This window comes from Phytophthora infestans, genomic scaffold (genome assembly GCF_000142945.1).
Source record: "Phytophthora infestans T30-4 supercont1.46 genomic scaffold, whole genome shotgun sequence".
In the NCBI taxonomy this organism is placed as follows: Eukaryota; Oomycota; class Peronosporomycetes; order Peronosporales; family Peronosporaceae; genus Phytophthora; species Phytophthora infestans.
Window position 1 is genome coordinate 221,670 of NW_003303713.1, and position 18,690 is coordinate 240,359.

Genomic DNA, 18,690 nt, shown 5'->3' on the forward strand with positions numbered 1-18,690 from the left:
ACACACCTAGCAACACACCGGACAACACAACAAGCAACACAACAAAAGCTTACCTTATAAATCGTGGCGTTCCACCAGGAAAAGTGCAATAATTGCTTCGGTGTTGCTGTCCTGGTGCTCAACCACGGGGTTGAAATACTTCGACTTGGGTCGCTTCTTCCATTCTGCTTCAATGACCGATTTCAGCTTGATTACTAGCGGTTTGGAAATCACAAAGCTGTAGACGTAGTCCTTGGGAGACACAGACGCTCGACGGCTGTGTGCAATACGTGCATTCATGAAATCATCGTCCCAGATCGTTTGGTAGCCTGCCAAGATTTCGCTGACATGATTCTGGTCGGTAGTATTTGTTACCCACACGATGCCGCGAGACACAGATGGCACACGTTTGTCCGGCAACGTAATAACGGCTAGCTTATAATGCTTTGCGAGTTTCTCCAGCTGAGATTGCTTTAGGGTTTTTCGTTGGTTGCTCCGTGGATTGGGGTTTGGAACACGTAGCACTTCAAGCCGGCCTCCTTGTGCTCCAGCTTTTTTCGATCTTTTCTTTGTCGCTTCTGCCTTTACATACTGCAGTTTTTTTTTTGGAGGGGGGGGGGAATAGATCTTCACACTGGGGTTTCGTCCGTAGATTTGACCGTGATGGCGGCTTTTGCCGGGTAGTACTTCTTTAGTTCGAAGGCACGCCAGGTTTCGCCGTAGTGGAAGAGGTGGCGAAGTCAATGTCACTGGACGAAGTTGTTTCATTCCGGGAGGTTGACCTACCCAGCCCACTTTCCTGCGACACCTCGGCCCTTGTAGTATTTCTTTGCAGATCGAGCTCACTTTTCTCCATTTCACGAATGAAATTCATAGTTTCAATTAGGTCTGCTAGCGTTATGTCAGACGTAGTGTCGATAGCATCCAAGTCTTATCATGATCCGTCTTCATATGGCACTGTTGTAGCGCGTGATGTTTGCTCTTCGGCTGATCCAACATCGTGTATACCTTTGTTAGCTATTGTTTTCCAGGCCTTCAGGGCGGAGTAGAATGCTGGACTCGACTATTCCGTTAGATGTTCCATCACAGGTTCAAACACAGCTTTTGCATAGCAGTATTGCTCTTCTGATGACAGTACGACAACGTTGGTACGCTCTCGGCGCCGCATATTTACGTATAGGACACGGCGTTTAGGCTTACGCTGGGCTCCACCGCCAATTTGATCATGTTTTTCCCGAGATGAGGCACCGGTTGCTTCTTGTTTTGCGGAATAATCATGTGTCACTCGAAGCTAAGTACACAGGGATGATAAACGGTGTCAAGGCAGTCATTGCGTACGGTGCCGAAGATTTAGTCATCGTTGGTTACTTAGGACTCGCGATTCTACTATTACTAGGGTGATTGCATGCAGGAGGAAGACACTGTTAGCGCTGCTGAATATCCACAAGGAGCTCACGGACAAGCTTCGATCAGTGACATTTCTCCATATGGTACGAGAATACAACGTTGCCGCGGATTCATTGGCCACTGAAGCGCTGAAATCGAAGGCCAGTCGTGTGGGCTTGGCTGAAACTCGGATTTGGCGTCGATGAACGGTATCCAAGAAATGATCAACCAGTCGAACGAAGCCTCGGTGATAGCTCCACGAAACGGAACGTCAGATGCATGTACTGACCGACAGCGAGTCTTTAGGCCCTTGTTCAAGTGGAGAACGTGTTCTGGGCCGAATAATTTAAAGCAATTTGATTGGCAAAGAGCTACGGAGGTCCTCCATATGTTTTGCTCGTTCGTGTTCTAGAATGCGGTTTTCCAAAACACCAGCCAGAGATGTAGAACAATTGTGCTAGGGAAGAGAAAGGCATTTCTTGCCCTGCAACACGGATCGCTTGGATTCCAGCCGGAAGTCCGGGAAGCTTGCTATTGTGCGGTGCGCTTGGCAGAGACAGGGGTCGCGCGGCACATGAGCGACAGCACATAGATTCAAGCAGTGGTTGATAAGGTCCGCCCACGATGCTGTTAGCCCTACAACAGCAGATAGCACACACGGCGGCTCGACATTGTAGTGCACTTCTGGCGGAGAGTTGAAAAATGGCGCATTCAATAGCTGCCAATGAAGGCAGAATTTACTTGGACAACCACAGCACAGATTATGAAATCGACAAGCACAAATTAGACTAGCAGAAAGCCCTAACCCAGTCTGAAGCACAGAACACAGTTATCTACCTGAACAAGGGCCTTAAAGCGGGAAACGTTCAAAAATTTCGTGGTTGATTGCAATTCACCAGAGTACGATTATGGTAATATGGCGGTGATGACCAGGTGACAGACGAAAACCAAGAAACGCGTCATGTTTGCAGATGAACACTCGGAGGGGTCACAAAAGCTTAAGAGCAGCGTGAGGAACGACAAGAAGTGGCCAGCGAAGATTCAATCGGTGAAGTTTCGACAGGCCATCTTCCAAAGACTGTGCCAGCGGCATTTTCCGACGCGGAAGATGTTGACCCTGTAGCAAAACAGCGTGAGCGATAATTTTGGCACCAAATGAGGAGCAGAGGTGGACAAACATCAAAAAGGTAGTTCTGGGCCAAGCAGAAGAGATAAATTATAAAGAAGTCCGAGATGCCTGGAAATATGCTGACCGATTCGTATTATCAGAAGACGGCACGCTTGCCTATCTGGGTTTGATTCGTCGGTACGACCACGGTTAACAAGAAGAGACCAAGCTGCGGCTTGTGATACCGACAACGATGATTCAGAAGATCTTGCAGAGCTGTCACGACTCGCGAGAAGATGGACATCAAGGTGTGGCTAGAACATTCCATCGTGGTAAGTCCGATTATTATTGGATTGACGTGGACAAGCATGTGAAGTCATGTCCGGATAGTAGCTCGAGTAAGAGCGGTCCACAGCTCCGTGGCTACTCTCCTGGCAACGTGCTGGCCGAGCGACAGTTACAGATCGTCTTTATGGACTTCGTCATTCCGCTCCCGAAGTCTCGCAGGGGCAACACTGCGTTGCTACTTTTTCAGTACTCGTTCACGAAATTCGCCATCGCCAAGGCTATGTCCGATACGACGGCGCTGAGTGTGGCTGACGTGTTCGAATAATGTGTGAGCCGACGGTTCGAAACTCCATCATTGATCAGGCATGACCGCGACCCACGCTTCATGAGCGACAGGTTCCTAGCATTCGCTGAAATGATGCAGTCAATGTCACGAGCAACTTTGCATTATTGACCACAGGCTAAGGGTCAGCATAAACGCTCGGTAAAGTCGGGGATGGCTTCGGATTGAGATGAAATCGCTGAGCGGTTGGTATTTGCTATTTATACCTTCCAGGATACTACAAGGAAGGAAACATTGCTCTACCTGGTCCACGGTTGGGATGCGCAGTCAACGCTGCAGACGATGTCGTCGTCGCTCAAGCGAGGCCTCGGCAAGCAGTCTGACGCACTGGCGTGGCGGCGTGAAACCAATCGACCACACGGGATCACCCTGACAATGATCAAGGACTATCAGGCTACTGAGAAGGAGCGACGAGCTAAGAAACATAATGATGCCTTGGGTCGACCGGAGAAAGCTGCTGTACCTCAACCAATTAGAAACAAACACTCGGCGGGCACACCAGAAACTTCCGCGGGGGCGAATTATCCTGTAGAAGCCCTACCGAGATCCCTTTTTGAGACTGGAAGCAGGGTGCGGCTGTACATGAAGCGCGTTAAACCAAGCCTTACGAAGAAACTTGCTCATCGTTGGCATGGACCATTTCGGATCAAGCGCAATGTAGAAGAGTTCGCATATGGGCTGGAACTGTCTGACCGAAGTGGATACCACTTTTACCCCGTGGAGCGTGTATCAGGACTTACAGCTGGGAGCGAATTCAACAGTCGACCGAAGATTCGTTTGGTATCGGACGCATCGGATGAACCAAGATTCGATTTCGACGAGGAGTTGTTGCTGGAAGACAGCTGGGGGCCAGATCAAGTCGCTGGCGAGTATGAAATCTAGTCTATCCTCGACAATCAAACACCACTGTCAGCGAGCACGGAGGGTGCTGTACGCGAGCTCAAAGTCAAGTGGGTCGGCTACGAAGATCCAACTTGGGAACCAGCATCCAAAATGTCGTATGGAGGTCTGCTGTACGCCCCTTGCGAGCTAAGAAGAGTAAGAGATGGATGACCGCAGATGGTCTAAGTTGCCGACGAAGACTAGCGTGGCTGGATCACGTGTGAACTGTTCACAGGGCGATGCGGCCTGTGACAATAGACGATACAAGCTACTGCACCAACAATTTGTATATGCATTTGATGAACATCGTGAACATGATTACGCTGTGGGAGTGAATTAAGAATAAGAAGACATGGATGCCGAAAAAACACTGCAACCACTGATAACGAACTCTCGCTGGGCCCCTCAACAGCTTGCTGGAACACCGAAGAACGTGGTGAGACCTGCAACGAGGATTCAAATTGACTCCAACTGCCTGGCCGCGGTTTTCAGGAGTGAAAATGAAGTCGAGTCATCACCCTCCTTCTCCTCTTCATCAGGAAGCTAAATCTCGGCTGTTGAGGCCACGGCTGGAGCTTGCGAGCCTACGGTGTTGAAATAAGCAGGTGCGGCAGCCGGAACGGGATGAGGAGTACCCAGTGGCGTCTCAATGATTTCACACCAAGTCGGAATAATATCGGACGCAGCAAGAGCAGGATCAACCACGACCTGGCGATACAAATTCACGAAACGCGTGCCGCGAGGGCTGAAGAATTCAGGGCTTCGATGACACGGTAAGTACGTGTTGTTTTACGGATGCTGATGTCGTGCGCTCATTCATCCAGTACGGCCAAGACTGACGAGCTTCCAGAGCCGGAACTTTGGACAACCAGTCGGACGTCTTACGAGCGAACGACAAATTATCGATCGCGTACCACGGCTTCGAAGGGTTCACGATCAACTCGGGTCGAATGAACGACTGGTAAGAAGAGCCAGAGAAAGCAGAGTCGCGGATCCAAGCCATGTATTGCTCACGGTACTTGTTACGCAGACGATGGGCACGACGGTCGCGCTCACTGAAGCGTTTTTCAAGAGAGCCCTCAGTAGCTTCAAGAGTTCAGTCGTGCTTAACTTTCTTGGATTCCTCGACAAGATCACGCTCAATACCGTAAACGCTCCCATAACGCGAACCCGAGGTCGCCTGGTTTGCCGCCATCGCCCCGAAGATTCGCCCATATCATCTTGAGACGGGTCTCGACTGGGTCACGCTTTGAGATGAGGAAGTTAAAGTCAACACCAATAGCATCGAAAAGACACGGCTGGAGTGGGTAGAGCCACCGGAGTTGCTGGTATAGACCTCATCAAGGCGATGTAGCATTCACCCCTGTGGCTTAAAGCATCCTAATGACAAGCCATCAATCAAACATGCTCAGGAATCTCAGCTTATCAGTATTTCGCAATTTCCCGAGATCGCTTTCCCGCCAGTCAGCGATTGCACACTTTACGTACAACATGGTCTTGACGATATGCATCACTCATTCACGGTGGAAAGAGACGGCGGAACTGCGGTAATTCGTCATGAATGGGCATACTCGCACAACATGACCATATGGACAGAGACGCAGCGCGGAGTGGAGAAGGCTGTGGCAGCGTAACTGGGCGTCAAGGCAGAAGATGCGTATGTAGTGCCACACCCTTCAATTCCGCGCATAATGCCGCTATGGACAGGCAAGCGGACATGGAAACAATCAAGAAAGTGATACAAACCATTAGCAGCACAAAGGCTGAGGCAGTCGACGCAGAAGGCCGTCGTACGGATCTGGACACAGTGGACTAACAAGCATTTATCAATTGCTAAGGCTTTGGGCACTTCGAAATGGAAGGAAATTCACTCAATAGACGAAGTTCGTCCTTATCAGCTCCAAAATTTAGTAAAGCTAAGCTAGGGCGATTTCGGTGATGGACAGTCGATGAACCTCGATACCGGTGCTGCAGACCAACATGTAAAGGAATCACGGAGGCGACCCCAGCGCATTTGGTTTCGACCTGTCCAAAAGCGCAGGCAATCTGGACCATGGTCCTAAATCATTGGGGATTTCGCGCAAGCGGGGGCACACTGAACAACAGCTTACACAGAATCTTCTCGTTCAAAATCGGTGAGTTGCCCAAGTGGCTGGTCACATCCATGAACTCGGCGGACTCGGAGACTTGGGACCATCTCATCTCAGTGATGAACACAATGTGGTAAGCATGTTGCACAGCAACGATAACAGCACTATGGATAAGGAAACTGGATCTCAAACATGAGACAGGAGGAGAGACCCACGACGGCAGCAGTCGCAAGGGGACGAGCAGCAATTACAGAGGCGTGGATTAGCTATCGGGTGGGGCTCTATCCACTCACTTATTCATTTAAAACGAGCTTAGCAATAGTCGACCGCATACGGGCGAAGTGGGCTGAGAGCTTGGACATTCTGAACTACGAGCTGCAGGGGCAGAGAGCAGCACGAGTGGGCTTCTTTGATGGTGGATAGCGGGGGAACCCTGGCCCAGGAGGACGTGGCAGCGTGTGCATTGTACGCGATAACCTATCGGAGATGTGGAGACCAGTATGGATTACGGCCACGGCACTCGTCAACGCTAAAACCACCAACAATGTAACAGAATTCATCGGGTTTCAGAGTTTACTCGCGATTACAGCACGGAAGGGATGGTATGGCACGCCTGGGGTTGGTGACAGCGCAATAACTATACGCAGGATGCATACACGAACGGCACCCAGGAATCAGCGACTACTCCCATTGGTATCGGCTGAGTGCATCATTACAGAGCTCACAATCAAATGGCCGATTGGCTCGCCAATTATGCGATGGATCGCGGACAGAGCTCTGAATTTGCGGAAGCCGACAACACAGGGAGACATGACCTGAAGGAAGGGGTAACAGTCCTCACAAGAAATGACATCAGCCACTGGGAAGGCGATAAGAGATGAGCAGGTACACAGAAGCAAGCTACAACAGGATACTTGCTGTGTGGTACGACCTGATAGAGATACCGTCTAACAGGAATATGTATTATAGTTCCGATCTCGATCTGTAACACAATAATATTTTAAGCCCTTACTTCCCGGCGCCACAGCATACTTCAATCCTACAAAAAATATCAATCATAACGTGTATGTTGATGTTATGCTGTCAACCAATAACATGCTAGACCCTTATGTTGCATTTCGTCAACATAAGGACTTAGACAAAAAAGGGTGAGCCGTACCTCACGTATCTACCTCCAGCAGTAAGCAGACTTCGCGCACGCAGCAATAAATATCTTCGTCCCCCACTTGTGCGGTTTATCTTTGTTGAATTGCCGAGTTGGATTGTAGCGCGAGCGAGAAGGCAGCGTGTCTTCGTCGATGCTAAAACAGGAGGTGCTTGGTATCCCCGTGAAAATGTCCGCTGCAACACATCTAAAATCGGTCTTGTTTTCCACGCTCGAACAGTACTGGCTCGAGGCGACTTGTTGTTGCAGAAATGTAGATAATCCATCACATGAAAGAAACGGTTCTTCGAGATGACGAGATTGAACCGAATGGTAGGTAGAGCTCCAACTTGTTTAGTATTCCAGTGTGCCGCAATCCCCTTGCGTATTGGCATCGGCATACGGGTAATCAGTAAACCCACAACACGTAGAACCTCCCATGGCTCAATGTCAGCGGCTCGAGAAAGCCGTCGGCGGATATCACCTAGTTCTTCAACCTCACCCCCATTTCGACGCTGCTGGCTGCGAATTGTGCGAGCACACTGTGATACCGACTGTGTGAGATACCGATTACTCTCCACAGCAATTTGACTCCACAGTTTTGGAGGCATAAAGTAAGAGGGAAGAGCCAGAAGGACAACTGCCACCTCCATCACACTATCACTTGGTCCGTATGGGCCACCATAAAGACCGTGATAGCTCGGGTGAGGGCCAAACTTTGTAGGATCTGCAAATAACAAAAACAAGAAATAATTTTAGCTTTTATGTTCGACAGCAGTCACACTCGAATGCGCTATGCTGGATTTCGCAAACATAACACACCATACTCCCACCCGTCCACCCTCATCTTGGCGATCCTCTGTTAGTCTCTCGCCACCGACAGGCACACCGATTCCGAGAGACTCACCGTCTCTTCCTTTGCATCACCATCTGTCAGCTCTTCAATGTCCCCATCTTCTACCCAATCATCATCGTCGTCATCATCCTCGGATTTTTGTTCCTCTTGCAGGGAAGTGTCCTCGTAGGAGTTCAACACTGCTGCGCCACTCGCCATCCGATTAGCATCCTCATCCACAATACACTCCATCAAAGGTGCGGGGCTGGGCATTGGGACGTCACCAAGCGACTCCTCGTCACTCGCACTCTCTTCATGAAGGCCTGCTCGACGACGTTTCATGAGCTAGGCTGCGTTTGTGCTGGAGCCGGAGGTGCCATGGACGCACGTGTCGTAACCACTGAGTCAGACGCAACACTAGAAGCCATAATATCAGCAAGCACTTCTCCAACCTCCTTAGCCTCGTCCCCCGTTCCCACTGCCTCTTTGCCTCTGCTTCAGTTTCCTCACACACTGCGTACTCTGCCACTGGAGGTTCGCGACTGTTTTTCGACTCACAAGTCTTCATAGCAGTTGTAGTGCGTTTGGCACCCTCCTTTCGTGCGACCTTTTTTACAGGCCGGGCGACATCTTCCTTTTGCTCAGCGCGCCGAAAGCGGCGCTCGTGCCGCGAGCTCAGGAGTGCTTATTGGCACAGACGGTGCTCTTTCTCGGTCAACTTGTTGCGCGGTTGCTTTCCTGCAGGTGCAACCATCTTGAGCTCTAGCTGTCGTTTTGGGAATGAGACCGTTTGATGGGGTGACCCGATTCCTCCTCCACCGAGTCCAAACCTACACCTGTGCATCGGGTCCCTTTTCAGCCAAAACAATCTTAAGTTGAGTAAATGGTGAGAGCGACAGTACTTTCATACAATTTTTCAAGTACAACAGGTTGGTATGTTGAAGGTCCAACATAAAAAAGATGCGGCGAACAGAATGGATTAGGGTATACTCTGCTGATGTAGTACCGTACAGCATATGTTAACTAAGGGGTTAATAATAAGAAAAAGTTGCTGGTATGGGTGAGCCGGATCTGTGTAGTCGAAGAAAGCTTGGAGATCTTCCAACGTGGTACAAATTATGACCGCACATGACGGTTCAGGAAGCGGCAAGCTCAGAAGACGTTCGAAACACTTCTTCGCACCGGGATCGGTAAGCTTCATGTCCAGATTGGGAAGAACCCACGGTGGCAGGGTCGACAAAGCCAGCACGGTTGGACGAGCGCCAGGAAACACGCGGTGAGGCAAAGCCCAACCGTAGGTGTGCCACCACGACGTGACATAGAAGTGTAGGTAGACACAGTCTGACGTCCGGGACCAGCATCAAGCGCTGGAGCTGGCGAACGCGGAGACGCCTGAGCACCGGGAAGAGACAAGGGAGCTGGCGAATAGTGAGGAGACGGACCACGCAGTAAGATCAGCGAAGCTGTCATGGATGAAGGATTCGGCCGAGGAGGAGTTGGAGGCCCAGCAGGACCAAGACCGCTCCAGTTATTATCGGAATCCGCTGAGCCATCGTCACCAGCCCGACGTGAATGATCGGTAGGTGGTGGAACACCACCGCCACCACCGGTATCACTAACTGGAATGTCCACCGAGGGCTCATCATCATCATTTCCATCTCCACGATCGTCATCATCATTACCATCGTCATCAATCTCCATGGAGAAATAGGCTGAAGAGGTACTTGATACAGTAGCAACCGGAACAGGCGGGGCCGATTTAGAACACCCAGCGGCAACTGGAGTAGCTTAAAAAGAGACAGTCCCTGCTGTAGAGACAGCCCCCGAGACTTCGGTCGTCCTGGAAGCTGCGGCAGACATCGTAGCAGACTTGCCCGACGGAGCTGTGTTTTCGGACTCTTTATCTTCTCATTCGAGCCGAACAGGAGGCGGAGACCCTCTGCCTCACGCAAAGCTTCATCAGCAGCGTGTATATCAGCTGATGAAGGGGATTCCCTGACGCAGACGGCTTAGTCTCGTCATGAGCACCCTGATGTGGAGACGAAGGCGCATCAGAAAGTTCGGCGTCATCTTTGTGAGCCCAGAGCCAACAGAACACCCGGAGATGCGGTGTCAGGGCCCTGAGCTGTCATGGCACCACTTGAGCTGACGTCGGTCATTTCCACGTCACGCTGGTCACCGCTGAGGTCAACGACAGCCGGGGTCTGTGGAGGCGAAGCATGATAGCGCAGTACAGCTGACGACGGCGCCGGGTTGCGAGGCGGCGACCATGAGCGAGGAGAAGATAGCACAGACTCCGACCGAGCCTTCGAACAACGTCGAGGTGAACTGCCAGGAGAACGAGGGCGAGCCTTCTGGCGCTTCTTCTGTGCAGCCTGTTTCCATGCCTTTGCACTGAAGCGTGACCGACGTAAGGACGTGGTAGCTGAAGGCTCCGCAGATGCTACATCATCGAGACCAGCAGCTGCCATGAAAGTACTGGCCTTTGTCGGTCGTGATGCGAGATTGTTCTTCATCGGAGTCGTCTGGACCGTGGTCCGGCTCTTTGCCCCTGGTCGAAGTCGCTTGAGAAGCTTGCCACGAGCCATCTGGTGAACAGCTTGCGCTAAATCTGCAGGGAGTATCTGAGGGGAAGGCGAAGACACGACATCAGACGTTTATGCGTTGCAGAGCAACCAGAGTCTCTTGATCTAGATCCAGAGCATCCAGATCCAGTTCAACCGCGGGAAAACCTATCGCAAGAAATTGTGAAAACGTTAGTTGCTGACACACGGTGGAAGCAACAACAGCTGGAACGTACCATCAACAGCCAGTCGCAGGAGCTCAGGATCCATCCCAGCCAGACTCAGTTGTGCTCAGAAAGTACGAATGACTTAAAAAAGGTGCGTGCTGCGGGTTTGCTGAATCTTGAGAATATGGAGTGTGTGATTGTCAATGTACTTGTCCTTGGCGAGCTTGACCAAGAGAAGATGGAGCTGACGGGTCTGCTCGGTGCTCGCACCAACTGCAGACTTGTACTCTTTGCGTTCCCTGACAAGCTTCTTGTTTTAGGTGGAGATGAGCACATAAAAAAAGTACCGCAGGGGAAACACTGCGTTGCTCCAATTTCAGCGCTCGTTCACGGGGTTCGTCATTGCCCGCAAGCCTGTGCCAGCGGTATTTCCCGATGCTGATAATGTTGACCCGGTAGCAATACAGCATGAGCGACGCAGACGGATAATGGCGGCACAGGACGAGAAGCAGAGATGGTCAAACATCACACGCGCTTGATCTTCGAGGTGCACACGCCTCAGCTTTTCCGAAAGCTGTTCCATCGAAGTCTGCACACTCAAGAGCATAGCATCGTTCTTGGCATTGTATTCGAGGTAAATCTTGACGTTTGTACGGAGAGTGTCAACTTCGGCGTTGGCGGCCTTCAAGAAGCCTCCGCGTTTTCACGGGCCATGATTTCGGTATCCACTGAACGTACGGCGTCTGCGGGCTCAGTGAGCCCACATCTGACCCTCCAAACGGACAACTCGGTCGGAAAGACCCGTTAGCACGTCAGGAAGAGGATGTACATCCGCGAGAACATCGGCGAAGCCCACCGTGGTCTCAAGACGACGCTGGTACGAGCATCGCCGTGAAGAGCAAGGCCAAGAGACTATCGGGAGGTTTACGTGACGGCTTAGTGCTCCTATTTGCACGACTGGGAGTGCTTATATTGCATCCCTTTTATTCGTTCAGCGGAGTGTCGAGAACTCGATGCCCTCGTAAAAGGCTTACCCGTGCCTGATGCCCTCCCGCTGTTGGGCCATAGGGTTTCATAACATCTATTAGCTTTGCTGGCGCTAGTAGCGTGATTTCATATTTACTGGTTGGCCTATATAAGTAGTTTACAAGGTCCGATGCAAGTGCAGAACTAGGGTCTTCAGGTCCACCCGAACGATCGTTTGCTATCCTATCAGGCGCATTGTTGTGGGAGCTTCCTAACTAGATTTGTAGCTAGAGCTCACGTGGAATTTCCAGCACCACTTGATCTTGAACGTACTGACGGACAAATATACATACGTGCGAAGGCCAACGCGAAGTTTTAGTACGTGGCTTGTCCTTGAACACATCCATGTCATGCAAAAACGTCTTTACCAGCGCCCTAAACTTCGTGCAGGTTGTGCCTAGAGCAGTGGCTACAGTAGGTGCTGCTTCGACAGAGTACACGCACATCGGCTCGATCGCTCTCCAACGCATGTCTGTCGAGTAGGTCATCTTAATCTCCTCTGCGGACAGGAAAGACTCGAATGGAATGTTGATTGTCAGCCATTTGGGTATTCCGGCTAGCAGCTACCTCCAGATGACCTTTAAAGGCAGATAGTTTTGGTGATACGTGATTGGACAAAATATCTACAAAGAAAACTTGACGCGAATTCAGTGTTTCTGAACACTTAAAGAAACTTACATCCCCAACCCTACTGAAGAAAAAGTCCCCTTATGCCAAAAGGCCAAAATTCACATTAAAACTGCGCTAACCATGGGACGCTACCATAAGGACAAGACCTCCGATAGATGATATGCCTGGCATACCCCGCCGCCCGTCTCGCGAGACGTAAATCCGGTCATAATAATTTGCGGGGTAATTCAGCTGTGCACCCTGACCTCCGGCAACTCCTCAGAGTAAAATTTAATCTGCGCCCATCGCCGTTCTGCTCACTCGCATCACGATTGACATACATCAGAAATTATCGACATTTTGTACCTGTGCACTCTTTAAGTTTAGAGCTAAATTTTAGGATGACATATGATACCCTCTTATGGCAGTTTTTGGGCGGCGTCCATGGGCTGATTTAACCTTACCAAGTTTATTGTGCATTTCAATCATTTCACTTAGCCTGATGCACGATTTATAATAAATAGAGATCGTTTTATTAAATCGAGGTCAATAAAAAGTACAAATCGATCTAGCTAGACTGGCTGATAAATGGAGCTATAGCAGTCAAATCGACCGCTCGGCATCGATCAACCATCAAATCCACATCGATATAGTGTAAATCGACCCTTTTTGCCGTTTTTAAATGGTAAGTTGATCACAGATAAAACAAATCGATGTCTGCCTTTTCCCATCTCTTTTTACGCGTGATTTATACTCCGACCATGCTCGATCTAGGCTAAAAAACGGATGGACATTCCATCTGCAAAGCACAATGAATTATAGTCTTTACTCTTGGAATACAGAAAAAATATTGGTTTCTGAAATCAAGTTTACAAGCCTAAAATTATATTACCTCTTTCCTCTCCCTCCTGATATGGAATACAAAATTAGCAGAAATGACTGCTCTGAGGTGAATAACTAGGATAATATCACTATTGTGTAGCGTGAGAGGTAGGCAAGCAAAATGACTTGCTGCTTGCATCTTTCCTACCTGCTTGGCTCATCTCGCACCGCTCTCTGCATCTTTCTAACCCCCTGTTCACTTTTACTGTATCCGACACGCCTGTTGAATATGCTCGAATATGCAACTTTGCGATCGACTTAAGGTGCTCCTAAATATCCGCAAGAATAGAGCTGGCGTCATTCTCTGCTTCGCTGAACATTGGTGAGCATGTAGCGGGTTGACTTAGATTCCTTTGGTGGCAATAGCTTGGAAAATCGAAGAATGGGGGAGACCCGAGAGGACCGCAAACGCAAGGAATGGAATGGATGGTAGCGTGCTCTGTAAATGTACAGTGTACCATTTCGGAAATACACCTGGCCGAGCCAAGAATACCCTTTGCTAGGAATAACATGTTGGTTCCCGGCGTTACTAGACTCTTCTGTTTTGCTAAAAATTACAGAAATAGTACCGTACCCTAATGTGTTTATAATTATCAATATTCGATGGCTCAATTGTATCTCAATTTGAGATGATCACGATTCACCACTGACGAGGTACAGCACTCTGCTGCAGCACAATGTGTTGTACGTGTATTAGTGCACCCTGCTATTAATAATACATGAATCATCGTAATGCAGCGCTTTGAAGTAATATACGTGTAGCAAGTGAAGCTTTTTTGCTAGACCCCACACCGAAGGGATATTAATAAAACCAAACTTGAACCACGCGCGCAGGGTATCTAATGCGAGCGCAGCGAGCACGCCTGGCAGGCGGCCTGCGGTTTTCAGAGCCACGCGGATGCAAACCTAGTCCCGATCATGACTAGATACAAGCGAGGCTTTAACCTCCATGTGGTGGATGTTTCAGGGGTATACTCAGTATACCCCTGAGTATACTATACTGAGCATTGCTCTTCATGTACTAATAGTGAGTAAAACTGAGCGGATTTCATGTCTCTGTACATGTACTAGCACATCAAATTTATGCTTCCGGGCTCGAACTGGATTTACAGTACCGGTACAGTCATGCAACCTCAGCAGTGCACCAACAATTCGTACCTGTCCTGTGCATCATCAATTTGTTCCGCGGAATTTAAATTAGGTAAATGAGGCGAACATTCTTCGCGATTTTGATTCTTGCGGCTGTATTATCGGCAGCTGCGGCGTCGACGACAGCCATACGCGATTCCCGCGGTCTCACCAGGAGACGGCTTCGAGCTGCTGCGCTGACAATCGAAGACGACAAAGAAGATCGAGCGCTCCCAACGTCCGCATTAACAAACGCAGCTAAGTCTGTGACATCAAAGCTCACGGGGTACGCCCAACTTCCAGTGTGGTTAATAACGAAAAAGTCACCGAAAGAAGTCTTCAACCTACTGAAACTTCACGAAGCAGGGTCCAATTTGTTCAAGAACCCACGATGGAAAACTTGGGTCACTTATGTGAGCAAATTCGACAAGACCAATCCGGAACAAACAATGGCCTCCGTGTTAACGCTTCGCTACGGTGACGACGTATTAGCTGAGATGCTCGCGGCGGCGAAGATGAGCCGCAAGACGAAGAGCATTGCGAATAAACTTGAGGCCGCACAAGTGAACAATTGGATGGCCACAGGACAGTCGACCGATGAAGTGTTTAAACTGCTTAAACTCCATCTCGCAGGGGACGACCTTTTCGCTAGGACACAGTTGAGCACGTGGATCACCTTCATGAAGCGATTTAACAAGGACTTCGCAGACGAATCCACGACCTTGCTATCAACACTGTCCAAGCACTATAAGGACGGAGATTTGGCTCGCATTGCCCACAAGGCTTTGTTGATCGACAGCTCTAAGAAAATGGCTAATGATTTCCAGATCTTGCAGTTTGGCAAGTGGGCAAGTGAGGAGAAGACGCCAAGTGCTGTCGCGCACCTCCTAGTTTCGTCTAGAACTGTACCCGGAAGCGCTACCAGTCAACGAACCACACAGCTCGAAAAGGAAATCGTCGAAAACTACAAACGCTTTAATGCTGCATACACTTCGAGCCTACCGTAAATAGACTCCGTTTGTACATCTATCCAGCGTGGTACTTCGATTATCAGCTCGCTTGTGATATATATTATTAGGGGGAGTCGACATTAAAAAATGGTCCAAAAAAATAAGCATAGACGTATCCAATTTGTAGCTCAAATTCGCACTTAAAAGAGACTATTTGCATTTTAAAGCAACGACCCGCACCCCCCCCCCCGCCCCCCGACAGATTAGCCACAACGTAAAGACGGCACCACTCTCCGTGGCACTCGAAAGGCTATGGTTTGCAAGCAAATGCTGCGCTCTCGCCTCCAGAATATTAAGCTGATAGAAGAAAAGCTAAAGAAAATTTCACAGTATTATCTAGAGCTTATGAATGAACGAGACGAGTTGGCTCTGATGATAGCTTACGAGTAGGAAAATACTATCCGCCTTGCCGTCGCTGCTGGAATACCTACGAACGAAAAAGGAAACGTGATGTCGTACCCAGTGGCTCTCGAACAGTTCTGCGAAGCTCTATTAGAGCACATTTAAGTCAGCTTAATGCAAAGCCACTGGAAGAAGACGAGATAAGGTAAATACTTAAACATCAATACCATTTGGCGAAAGCAACTGCTCGTGCTAATGTGTTATGGTCGCAAGTACCTCCAAGTCAGTCGCCTCTATCTCCTTAGCAATTTGGTTTGCTACAGTGTTAACGTCTGGTTGCATAACTATCATCCTTATGATACGTAGCCGCATAATTGTGATATCGTCCTTTGTAACGGCACCTTGTGCAAGCGGGAAGCTGCCCTTCAACACGGAAAACACTTGGGCTATCGTCAACACACCACACGAGGTTCCATCGGGCTGCTTTGGCGAGATTAACAATACGTTACTGTGCTCCACCGGATAATCTTCATTCGGCATGGTTTTATCATGCCACGCTATCAAAAATTGCAGAGCCGTAGACGTGTAAGTCGCTTCCATCGTATCCCAATACGAAGCTCCGCACATTGGCTCGTAGTAGTAGGGCGTAAAGCACGGATCTTCTCTTTTGTAAACAATGGCGACGACGCTGACACCCCAATGAATGTTGCTTAAATGCAGAGGCAACACAAGGTAGTGGAAGCTTAATATCCGTGGCTGGGGTGATTTCGGACAGCCCATAGTTGGCGAAATTGAATCCAATGCATAACAATCTCCCAGCGCATCGCAGATGCATCGAACACTGAAAATGCTAATGACCTTAGAGAGCATTCTATCGCGCGCAAGCATTCCAATGAGCGTGTCGACCTTAACGGTGCCTTCACCGCTTAATAGTCGGAAAGTAGAATTTCAACAAGCACCCTCGAGCTGTACCACCACTTCGTTTGTCAGCTCCCGATGTTTTCCCCCCGCCGACAGTAAGAATATGTCGTCCGAATCAGTCTCCGCTTTGAACAGCTCTGGGTTTGCAAGGATATTGCTCCATTTGATCGTTTGCAGCTATTCCATGTCAGCTCTCCATGCGTTAGCTGTTTTTATCACGTTGTAAAACTCCGACATTTTGAAGACAGCTTCACTGTTGTAACGGATCTGTACAGCAACCAACAGCATTGTAGAAGCAAGTCAGTCACAGCAACACACCTAGCAACACACCGGACAACACAACAAGCAACACAACAAAAGCTTACCTTATAAATCGTGGCGTTCCACCAGGAAAAAGTGCAATAATTGCTTCGGTGTTGCTGTCCTGGTGCTCAACCACGGAGTTGAAATACTTCGACTTGGGTCGCTTCTTCCATTCTGCTTCAATGACCGATTTCAGCTTGATTACTAGCGGTTCGGAAATCACAAAGCTGTAGACGTAGTCCTTGGGAGACACAGACGCTCGACGGCTGTGTGCAATACGTGCATTCATGAAATCATCGTCCCAGATCGTTTGGTAACCTGCCAAGATTTCGCTGACATGATTCTGGTCGGTAGTATTTGTTGCCCACACGATGCCGCGAGACACAGATGGCACACGTTTGTCCGGCAACGTAATAACGGCTAGCTTATTATGCTTTGCGAGTTTCTCCAGCTGAGATTGCTTTAGGGTTTTTCGTTGGTTGCTCCGTGGATTGGGGTTTGGAACACGAAGCACTTCAAGCCGGCCTCCTTGTGCTCCAGCTTTTTTCGATCTTTTCTTTGTCGCTTCTGCCTTTACATACTGCAGCTTTTTTTTGGGAGGGGGCAATAGATCTTCACACTGGGGGTTTCGTCCGTAGATTTGACCGTGATGGCGGCTTTTGCCGGGTAGTACTTCTTTAGTTCGAAGGCACGCCAGGTTTCGCCGTAGTGGAAGAGGTGGCGAAGTCAATGTCACTGGACGGAGTTGTTTCATTCCGGGAGGTTGACCTACCCAGCCCACTTTCCTGCAACACCTCGTCCCTTGTAGTATTTCTTTGCAGATCGAACTCACTTTTCTCCATTTCACGAATGAAATTCATAGTTTCAATGAGGTCTGCTAGCGTTATGTCAGACGTAGTGTCGATAGCATCCAAGTCTTATCATGATCCGTCTTCATATGGCACTGTTGTAGCGCGTGATGTTTGCTCTTCGGCTGATCCAACATCGTGTATACCTTTGTTAGCTATTGTTTTCCGGGCCTTCAGGGCGGAGTAAAATGCTGGACTCGACAATTCCGTTAGATGTTCCATCACAGGTTCAAACACAGCTTTTGCATAGCGGTATTGCTCTTCTGATGACAGTACGACAACGTTGGTACGCTCTCGGCGCCGCATATTTACGTATAGGACACGGCGTTTAGGCTTACGCTGGGCTCCACCGCCAATTTGATCATGTTTTTCCCGAAATGAGGCATCGGTTGCTTCTTGTTTTGCGGAATAATCATGTGTCACTCGAAGCTAAGTACACAGGGATGATAAACGGTGTCAAGGCAGCCATTGCGTACGGTGCCGAAGATTTATTCATCGTTGGTTACTCAGGACTCGCGATTCTACTATTACTAGGGTGATCGCATGCAGGAGGAAGACACTGTTAGCGCTGCTGAATATCCACAAGGAGCTCACGGACAAGCTTCGATCAGTGACATTTCTCCATATGGTACGAGAATACAACGTTGCCGCGGATTCATTGGCCACTGAAGCGCTGAAATCGAAGGCCAGTCGTGTGGGCTTGGCTGAAACTCGGATTTGGCGTCGATGAACGGTATCCAAGAAATGATCAACCAGTATTGCGGAGCCTCGGTGGAAGTTCCACGAAACGGAACGTCAGATGCATGTACTGACCGACAGCGAGTCTTTAGGCCCT

The 18,690-nt window shown here is 49.3% G+C and overlaps 1 protein-coding gene across 1 annotated transcript; it reads left to right on the forward strand.

Annotated features, from left to right (window-relative positions):
• Positions 1 to 14,508: 14,508 nt before the first annotated feature.
• Positions 14,509 to 15,438, forward strand: PITG_16844 (secreted RxLR effector peptide protein, putative; the record flags this gene model as incomplete). The annotated part of the gene is made up of 1 exon (XM_002897237.1): positions 14,509 to 15,438. The coding sequence occupies one exon, from the start codon at positions 14,509 to 14,511 to the stop codon at positions 15,436 to 15,438; it is 930 nt and encodes a 309-aa protein (XP_002897283.1).
• Positions 15,439 to 18,690: the final 3,252 nt, after the last annotated feature.